We start from the raw sequence: 10,557 nt of genomic DNA on the forward strand, positions 1-10,557 counted from the left end.
ATGAGTTCTATAGGGCATATCCACATCAGACCTGCCAACAACAATGGACGACAAAAAAGCCCCCAGTACTTTCACAGCGGCAGAGCGGACCCGTTCGTGTGGAACGAACACACGCAAAGGTCATCCATCTTTGCATGGTGCCCGGGCGGAAAAGCCAGCGGTGGGTGCGACTGTCTAAGCCTCGGCTCTCCGTGTTTTATTTTATTCCTTTCCTGTTTCTCCCCCTTCATCCTCATCCCCGTGGATTAAGTGCTGCTCACTCTCAGGAGGCTGGGAAACTCCTTATTCCCTGCCTCACCCCTCCAACACACACACACACACACACACACACACACAGTTACTACAGATGAGGCCTGGACACCTTGTTTCTTTTTCTTCTTGTTCACTTAGGAGGATCAAATGATCAGTGAGAACTCAATTACCAACATGTCTCCCCAGACAGGGGGTCCTTGCTCGCTCACCGCTGTGGCCTTGTGATGCAGAGTGCCTGGGAGCAGGGAGGGAGGGAGGAAGGGAGGAGAGAGGAGAGAGAGGGAGAGAGAGGGAGGGAGAGAGAGAGATGGGGAGGGAGAGAGAGAGATAGAGAGAGAGAGGGAGAGAGAGAGATGGGGAGGGAGGAGAGAGAGAGAGAGAGAGAGAGAGGGAGAGAGAGAGATGGGGAGGGAGGAGAGAGAGAGGGAGAGAGAGAGAGAGGGAGAGAGAGAGATGGGGAGGGAGGAGAGAGAGAGAGAGAGAGAGAGAGAGGGAGGCATCTGCCCCCATATTTGCCTAATTAGGTTTGACTTCCACAATTACAGGGTAATAATGCCCTCTCTTTGACTGGGTGTGTGTGGTGGGAGAGACTCTAGCGCCTCCACAGCCACGGTTGGTTCCCACTGTAAGCACTTGGAGGCAGGCAGCCGCGCTGGGCAGGGTGAAGTGACAGAGGCCTCTGGTTAAGCAGTGGATATTGAGTCCTTGATAGGACCCCATGAGACCACGGGAACAACAATGGATGAATTAACGGGCGAGGCGCGATGAGAATGGCAGAGTCACAGGGGGGCTCGTGCCGTGTGACCTCTGTTGCCCGGGGCGATTGTGTTCTTCAGCAATTTCCAAGTCTTTTTGCATCTCTGTGTGTGTGTGTGTGTGTGTGTGTGTGTGTGTGTGTGTGTGTGTGTATTTGAACATTTGGGTTTCATTTATTTGACTGATTGCAGGGTAGAGTTAACCGTGGGTTTTCCACCAGCGAAAAACGACTGTTTTAAGAAAATGATTTGTTCTTTTGTTGTTCTTTTGAACAAATGTGTTCTTTTGTTCTTCTAATTCATTTGATCATTTGTTAGTGTTATGACATTTGTTCACTTTTTTTTTTCTTTTTTTGTGGTTGGTGTGAATATGACAAAAGAAAGGATTGTGAAATGAATGAATCAAACTTATGTATGTATTTGCCTATATTACACCTCCTCTGAAAACCTCTAAATCATTTGTACTACATACCAAAGCAAATGTAAATGTCGTTAATAAATATTTGACTTCAGAGATCACTTTAGAAATATAAAATCCCCCATAGCATACATTATGATCTCTATGAGCCAAACTCAAACTAGCAATTTAACACTGCTACCAGACTTTGTTTTCAGACTCCCACAAAACTTTTAACGATCTATCCATCAATCATCATTTGAGGTAATGATATGTCCATTTTGACACTTCAGAATCAGTCACAGCAAATAAGTACAGCGAGGAAGACCATTTGGAGAGAGATAGCTTTTCCCCTCACGTAATTTGTTGCTCAAAATTACAAAACAGAGCTGAGAGTAATATGGGAAGTCAAGTTTAGTGAGAGAGAAAATGGAAAAAATTAGGGCTCTGAGGCTCCCTAATGGATATCCTTGCAGCTGGGAGAAAATAGGACCCAATAATGTGTCCTTAATGTGCGCCAGCAGTGTTTCAGAAAATGTATCAGGAGAAATGTCCCCCCTGTCATTGCTACAAGCAATCACTTAATGGGACCAGTAAATCTCAACAAAATGGACATGCGCTGACCTATTTCCAGGTTTGCCAAATGGAACGAATCTTGGCACTAAAGGAGGAGAAAGGAAGACAACAACTGAAGAAAAGGGTACCGGGGGAAAAAAACAACCCTTGAGTCCCTGGTGTGTGTAGTGTTTGTGTATCACTTAAGAGCAGACAGTGACAGGAATTTCAATTATTTAATTATGGGGGAAAATGAAAGGACTTAAGTGTTGTGATTTCTCCGGGCTTTCATAGATCAATCTAATGTTTGCTCATATTGGAAATCAACCAAAATGGAACAGGCAAAGTAAGCGTGCGTCTTGATAAATCATGCAATTACAATGGCAAATTAGTTTCTTGATATATTCATTTAAGTGGTTAAGTGGATGGGTTTTATGCCACATTCGCGACAATGTCTGGCTCGAACAGGCGGAAGTGCTGTCTGCATGCTCTTTTGATTAAGGGCACTGCCTAAATGCCGAGAAAACGCTAGAAGCACTTAGTCTGTAAATTAGCCAACCGCGGGCACCGAAACGAACTCCTAAAGAGTTGATTTAAGCATTTAGGGGGAATGCGACTGGCAACTCAAAGGATTCAAAGACATTTTGCTTGGCTGCAGTCAACACATTTGAGAGGTCACGGCTGAAATAGAATGTGTGAGACGCGCCATTACCAAAGAGAAAAAGCCCTCTTGAAATACGCTGGAAAAGGACATTAAGCAAATAAAAACACATGTGTGTTTAATGTGTAGTTTGACCTCCGTATTCTCAAATAGACGAATCCCATATAAATGTCTTAAAAGAGCAGCAACCTTTTAAATATATCTGTAATGTTGTCCAATGATGTCTGAACCCTGATTTTGTCATCCTTACCAGCGTCCTGCATTGAAGTTATTCTCCCAACTGCTGTAGAATGAGCGTCTGGTGAATATCTGGCAAATATATAAGAACCACATTATAGCAATGCAGATTATAGGCAAACAGATTAAAATGGAGTTGTGAACATGACAGTTAGTCTTTTCCTTTGCCCTCTATTCAGTTTAGTGATTATTTTAAGGACAATCTACCATTTACTCAGTAGTATGACTTCAATATCCATACAGTTTAGGCCCAAACAGTTTTGGATATTGTTGTCACAGATATTATTTCCTAAAATGGTAAGTGTATAATCAGCAACAATTGGATGTTGTTGTTCAATGGCATTTCTAAACAATGTAATGTAATCGATAGAGGTGAAAGACAAATCAAAGTAACTACCATTGCATCAGTGAAAGAAGAGAGTGCAAGACTGCGATGCTGCCCTTAATCTTTCATTAACATTAACAAATTTGTTGCACAACAAATAACCCAAACTCTAATTACAAAAAGGCCTCTTTATAACCAGTTTGCACACAGTTCTCCCTAGTAAAGACTTAAATGTGTACTCTCCACAACAAAATTCATCTTTGAAAAGCCAGATGTATTTGCAGAAGAATTGCTCCTCCATTGATGGGAAATATCGTCCACTTTGATAGCAGAGGACGATATCAAATGCCCTCCCGGCGTAGCGGCTGAAATGGAAGAAAATAGGCGGTGGTCTATAAAAATCAAGTTAGAAGTAAGTACAGCACTCACATCCCCTGAAAAAAAAGTCCTCTCCCACTGTAGTTTGTAGTCATCAATTGGCCTGAGCTCTAATGCATGTAATGGAGTCTCTCTGGTCCTTTCATCTTCAGGTTGCTATGTTCTTGGCCACAGAATGTCTCCCCTAGAGAGGACAATAATCCTTAACGGCCGGAAGGGCAAGTAAAAAAACCAAACCTTAATTTTTTTTTACAAGGAGAGCGTTAGCTTCTGCCGAGTTTTTTTTGAATGCATAGTGTGTGGACAGCAACAGGCTGCGGAAGAATAATAATATATCATAATGAGGATGCTGATTGAGATCATGATGAGGGTGGTGTTGAGATTTGCAAATCACAGAGTATTGACAGCAACAGGCTGAATAAAAATTATAATAATAATAAAAAACAATGTTAATAATAACAACAACAACAACAACAATAATAATAATTAATCATAATGATGACAATGATGATAATGAAGATGTGATGATGATGATGATGATGATGATGATGATGATGATAAGGATAAGGATGGAGTTGTGCCGAATTTTTGACATGTAACAGGTATGCCAAGGGGGGCTATGTCTGGGTGCAGGGGCCCCGAGCTGGACCGACGTGGCATGTGATTTGGCATGTGGGCCGTCCATTCAACACCCATTCTGTGCCCACATGGTACCACAGAAAGAAAAAAAAAGGAAAAAGAAAATGTTGTGGCGCCTGGGTGGTGAGGCTTCAGAGCTGTGAGCTCCCGTCACAGGGGGTGCCATGTCCAACAGGATGCTGGGCGTAGCGCATCTGACCGGCCTCTGAGAGCCAGCCACTTTGGTCCCATTACTCTCTCCTCTTGTGCTGTGGCCTGTAGCTCACAGGTAGTAATGCACCATTTCCCTTCATCATTTTTGTCTGGTTACTAGTGATATGGCGGTGGTGTGTGTGTGTGTGTGTGTGTGTGTGTGAATTATTTCCCCATCTGATCCAAATTCAGTGATACTTTCTTCCTGCAGTGATCGGGAGGTGTGGTTCATTGATCATGTGTGGAGATGTTATTAAAATAACAGTCTTTGTGTTTTTTTTACTTTGTTTTGATAGTAAAAATCATAGTTCTCAGCCCTATAGCGAGGGCTCCGATCGTTTCACGGTTGGCCTCCTCCGCTCTATAGAGAGATGTTACGCCGCGGCTTTCAATGGAAAACATCCAGTCATCAGTATCACTTCAAACCCGTCGGCCTCCACGCATAGTTTTGTTTTTTCAGCAGATTCCCAAACCACAAAAACTAGTCCTTTTCTGATTGGCTATCACTTTTTGCGTCTGCCTTTTGTTTTTTCGGTCGCTTCTTTTGCTCTTTCCAACGTTTTCCCTATTCACCAGCGGCACGTTAACGCTGCTATCACCAGCCTGTCCTACCCCACTGTAGGGCCTTGCTATATCCTGCCGTGGTTAAGAGTCAGTCTGTCTTCATCAAAGCAGTGAATAAAGGTAAGTAAGAGATATTTATTCATGTGTGATAAAGAGAGACGTGATGGGTCGTGATGGGTCCATCTGGTGTCACTTCATATTGATCGCAGGGGTCGAGAATCAATCAATACGTGGCAAGCCTGATAGATCCAAATGGAAAGACCACTAGATCTTTAATGCTGGAATCCATGTTGTAACAATGTTACTCTAACAATAAAGTGAAACCCATGTACTTGATAAGTACGAGGCCATTCGTCTCCAAACATGTGGATGACAGCATGTTTGCTTCTACTCGTTTCTCCGTTAGCCAGGAGAATAGGGCACTAAAGAGACATTATGATTAATACATCGGTCTGGGAATCTGGTTTCCTATTGACATGATTAAAAACATGCTCTGTCACAGGAAAAAGACATTGACGCGTAACGATTGGGAAAATAACTGTCTCGCTGCATACCTTTTTATCAGTTTAATGTCTTTCAAACGATTCTCCATTACAATTTTCATAATTTATATAATTATAACAGGAAAATACACTTTCTAAAACTTGAAAAAAACAATATATGCAACTGTGTATACCCATGCTTCTAATGTTGACATGGTTCATGTGTTTTGTGTCATTAGTCATGGCTTTTGAGCATTACCACTGTGTGTGTGCATGATCATAGAATAGTGTTTTTAAGCCATTATGCTTGCAGGCCATCTTTCTGTAATAGCCTTTGAAAAGTCAACACACCTCGGCAGCTGTGTTTTGCCAACACGCTGACTGATCTTGTGGAAGAGCTGAGTATGCCTGCGAATTCATGCTACTGACCCCGCGGTTCAATCCGGTGGAAATAATGTCTTCATTACAATGCAATTACGGACACTTAGACCTCTCTGACTGAAGAGCCGCTCAGATGAGAGGAGAGCTGCTGGCCCTTGATGCTCTGAACTGCTCTCGCTCTCCCTCTTTCTCTCCCTCTCTCTCTCTCCCTCTCTCTCTCGCTCGCCCTCAATCTCTTTCTCTTCCTCTCTCTAACGGTGTCTCTCTTTCTATCTCTCTCTCCCTCTTTCTCTTTCTCTCCCTCTCTCTAACGGTGTCTCTCTTTCTCTTTCTCTCCCTCTCTCTAACGGTGTCTCTCTCTCTCTCTGTCTGTGCGCTCTGTGTGTGTGTGCTTGCATGTTTCTGTGTGTGTGTGCTGTCTCTCTGTCTGTTTGTCTCTCTCTCTGTGCTGTGTGTGTGTGTGTGCCTGTCTGCCTCTCTTTCTCTCTCTCTCTCTGCTCTGTGCATGTGTGTGTGTGGGTGTACGTGCCTGTTTTTCTGTGTGTGTGTGTGTGTGTGTGTGTGTGTGTGTGTGTGTGTGTGTGTGTGTGTGTGTGTGTGTGTGTGTGTGTGTGTGTGTGTGTGTGTTGAGCCTGTGCAGGTGCAGGATGTACAGCTTCATGGGAGGTGGGCTGTTCTGCGCTGGCGTAGGGAACATACTCCTTATTGTTTCCACAGCAACAGATTATTGGATGCAGTACCGACACTCAAACAACTACATGCATCAGGGCCTCTGGCGTTACTGCACACCATCCAAATGCTTCACACACACGGATAGTATTGGTGAGACTTTTACTTTGTTATGGTTCTTATTATTAGTACATCAAACACTGTGACTCAATTACTGACTTTAAAAGCAGACTTAAAACTAATTTCTACAAGATAGCTTATGCACTGACTGACTGACTTTTATTTTTCTTTTTTTTATTTATTTCTATGAGATGATTGTAATTGTAATGAGATGATTGTTTGTGAAGCGACCTTGGGTGTCATGAAAGGCGCTTTAAATAAAATGTATTATTATTATTATTTTTTATTATTATGGTCTATTCCCATTCACCATCTCAGAGAATAATTGGAACATAATCCAGGTAATGGCAACAATAGAACCTATGGCACATAATGGCACATTAGGACTTACTTTACCTATGACGTTCACTATGCTATGTTTATTTCTCAAGAACTGTATTCACACCAAGGGGCTTATGCTACTGTAACCATGCACACTTAAATCAGGCAAACAGGAATATTATATTAATGATATTATTATTTTAGGTGTTAATAATATCCACATAATAGTGGATAGCAAAAATAACAGTGGACCAGATAAATAGATAACATAACAACATAAGCAGCTAATAAATAATCTTTAAGATTGACTTTATTAGGATTAGAATATTACAAAGTATTATTAAAGTATTATATTAAAGTATTATTAAACACCTATGGTAATGTTCATTTGAGTCCATTGGAGTGGTGCCATTCTTGGGTAGTCACAACACTGATGATCTGTGCTGGCCACAGACCCACACTATAAAACCAATAATGTAAGAGTCTGGTTTCCTGCCGGCCACCCTCTGCATCACACAGCCAGCTGGTGTTGTGTCTGATGCTGGGGCACAGTGGCTATCAGCCATCATCGCATCATCCAAGTGGGTGATACGCTCTGGAGGTGGTGCTAAGACTGGTGCTTTGGGTATCAAGAGAACCACTATCGTGTGAAAGTGTAAACTTTCATTCATTCATTCATTCATTTATTTATTCATTTTTTCATGTATTTGTATACTTAAACATCAATTTAATTATATACTCGTTCATTTTTTTGATTTTATATTTTTTCTATCACCCATTCATTTATTCATTCATCCATTCATCCAGGCATCCGTTCATTCAATCATTCATTCATTCATTCCCCAATAGCTTACTGGGATGCCACTCGAGCATGCATGATCCTGTCCCTGCTAGCCTGCTTCATAGGCATCATCATCGGCATCATGGCCTTCATCCACTACTCGTCCTTCGACAGATTCGATAAAACCTTTGCTGCAGGCGTTCTGTTCTTCATCTCATGTAAGTCGTCGTCCTTGGCAACTTCACATCACTTATGGACTAGGAAATCACTGTCACTGAAGCATTTGCTTTGGGAGAACCACAAGGCTAGCAGCAGTAATATTAGGGTAAATTCCATACAACTGATTTCAATTCAGTTCAGCCAGGTTAGGATGAACAAACAAGCACATTTCTAACCAGTACTTGATAGGTTACATTTCTAGGCACATTTCTAACCAGTACTTGATAGGTTACATTTCTAGGCACATTTCTAACCAGTGCTTGACTGGTTACATTTCTAGGCACATTTCTAACCAGTACTTGATAGGTTACATTTCTAGGCACATTTCTAACTAGTGCTTGATAGGTTACATTTCTAGGCACATTTCTAACCAGTACTTGATAGGTTACATTTCTAGGCACATTTCTAACCAGTACTTGATAGGTTACATTTCTATGCACATTTCTAACCAGTACTTGATAGGTTACATTTCTAGGCACATTTGTAACCAGTACTTGATAGGTTACATTTCTAGACACATTTCTAACCAATACTTGATAGGTTACATTTCTAGGCACATTTCTAACCAGTACTTGATAGGTTACATTTCTAGGCACGTTTCTAACCAGTACTTGATAGGTTACATTTCTAGGCACATTTCTAACCAGTACTTGATAGGTTACATTTCTAGGCACATTTCTAACCAGTACTTGATAGGTTACATTTCTAGGCACATTTATATCCAGTACTTGATAGGTTACATTTCTAGGCACATTTCTAACCAGTACTTGATAGGTTACATTTCTAGGCACATTTCTAACCAGTACTTGAAAGGTAATTCGTATCACAGGCCTATAGTGTGAAACTATTGACCAGATGCACATTCCCTTTCGTTTCTTTTCTCCGTAGGCTTTTTTGTATTTCTGGCGATGGCTGTGTACACTGGAGTGACGGTAAACTACTATGGGAAACGCTATGGCAACTGGAGGTTCTCCTGGTCCTATATCATTGGCTGGGTGGCAGTGGTGCTCACGTTCTTTTCAGGTACATAAGTCAAGTCAAATGTATTTATAAAGCACATTTATAAACACCTCACGTTTACCAAGGTTCTGTGACACAAGCTGTAACACACTGTACATAAGTAGCAATAACCAACGTGTGTGTGTGTGTGTGTGTTTGTGCATTGGTTTCTTGTTGCATAGATTTCGGACTATGCCAGGTACAGCTATATTTGATTGAGCTGATTGATTTCTAGGTATATTCTATATTGTGTGCATTAGTTTCTTGTTGCATTGATGTCTGACGATACCAGCTACAGCTATATTTGTATTGATCTGATTGGTTTGATTGATTTGATTGATTTGATTGAATTCCAGGTATATTCTACATGTGTGCATATCGAATGCATGAGTGCCCAAGAAGTTCAAACACACAGAGGACTTAAGGAATCACCCCAGTTTGCTTCAAGGACTCAGCCCCGGCATCTTAAGAGCATCGCCGGTGCAGCGTGCCTCTGTGGAGCAGGACACTAGGTTATTTCAATAAAGGATGGAGAAAAAAAAAATCATCATTCTTTATTTTCTACAGAATGTTTGCTTATGAACCGCCACTCAGGTCTCATCATTCTAGTGTAAACTCACTGTCATTTGGTCATGTGTTATTGTATCAGTTTCACAGAAAAATTGTGTCCTGGTGATTCTCTAGAACATCACATGGATATCATAGCTGTCTAAACATTTCAAAACAATCTACTGACATTATTTAATGTCATTAATGTGGACAAAGGAAAACTGAGAATTTTGACTTTATTGATGAAGCTGATGAAACAACTGCTTTTGCACACATGTGCCTAGTGGACAAAACATGCAACAGATGCTTTTTTTAGATGAGATGGGGGGAAATTATAGTCTGTGTACTACTGTGAGTCACAGCCATGAACAAACATAATGAAACAGGGGGAAAAAGAGAGAGAGAGAGCAATTTGTGTGTGTGTGTGTGTGTGTGTGTGTGTGTGTGTGTGTGTGTGTGTGAGAGAGAGAGAGAGAGAGAGAGGGGGGGTGCACTTCAACGAACCAATATGGACCCCCTATCAGGACAATGAAACATTTGAAGGAATAACAGTAAACTACACCATGGGGTATACTTTAAAGATAAACAGATCCCGCATTCCAGGTGTACTAGCGCAAGCCTCTTAAAGATGCATCACTTTAAAGCGAGGCAGTGCTGCCTCCCCCCCCCCCCCCCCCCCCAGCCGGCTCCGAGTTTCACTTGATGAAATGGCTGTTAAAAGCCGCTTAGCTCCCCCTTTCGAACGGATTCTATTGACTACACACCTAAAGACGATTTCATCACCATTAATTCATTTACTTTCTCATTTTCCTCTAAAAGCAAGTAGTTACCGTGCTGTTCAAGTAATCAGGCGTGGGGCGCAGGTGGGTCTTACCACAGAGAAGTCTCAGTTAGTCATCATAAAAATTAAAAGACGTTTGACGCTTTGTTGTTGCTGGTGATAGTATGAAACAGTCTAGTAAAACCGCCCCTCTCTTGTGCAGAGGTCTTGTGTAATTGCGTAGCCAAGTTTATCAAGCCTAGGCCTAGGTTAAAAAGTGGCGACTCGATATTGGGAGCTGAGAATAAAACAAGAAAAGTC

The 10,557-nt window shown here is 41.7% G+C and overlaps 1 protein-coding gene across 1 annotated transcript; it reads left to right on the top strand.

Annotated features, from left to right (window-relative positions):
- Positions 1–6,465: 6,465 nt before the first annotated feature.
- On the top strand, positions 6,466–9,351 carry lim2.1 (lens intrinsic membrane protein 2.1; the record flags this gene model as incomplete). The annotated part of the gene is made up of 4 exons (XM_080846716.1): positions 6,466–6,640; positions 7,778–7,927; positions 8,817–8,951; positions 9,284–9,351. 4 exons carry the CDS (start codon positions 6,466–6,468, stop codon positions 9,349–9,351), a joined length of 528 nt encoding a protein of 175 aa, XP_080702842.1.
- Between the last annotated feature and the right edge of the window lie 1,206 nt (positions 9,352–10,557).

This window comes from Sprattus sprattus (genome assembly GCF_963457725.1).
Source record: "Sprattus sprattus genome assembly, chromosome: 1".
Classification (NCBI taxonomy): Eukaryota; Metazoa; Chordata; class Actinopteri; order Clupeiformes; family Clupeidae; genus Sprattus; species Sprattus sprattus.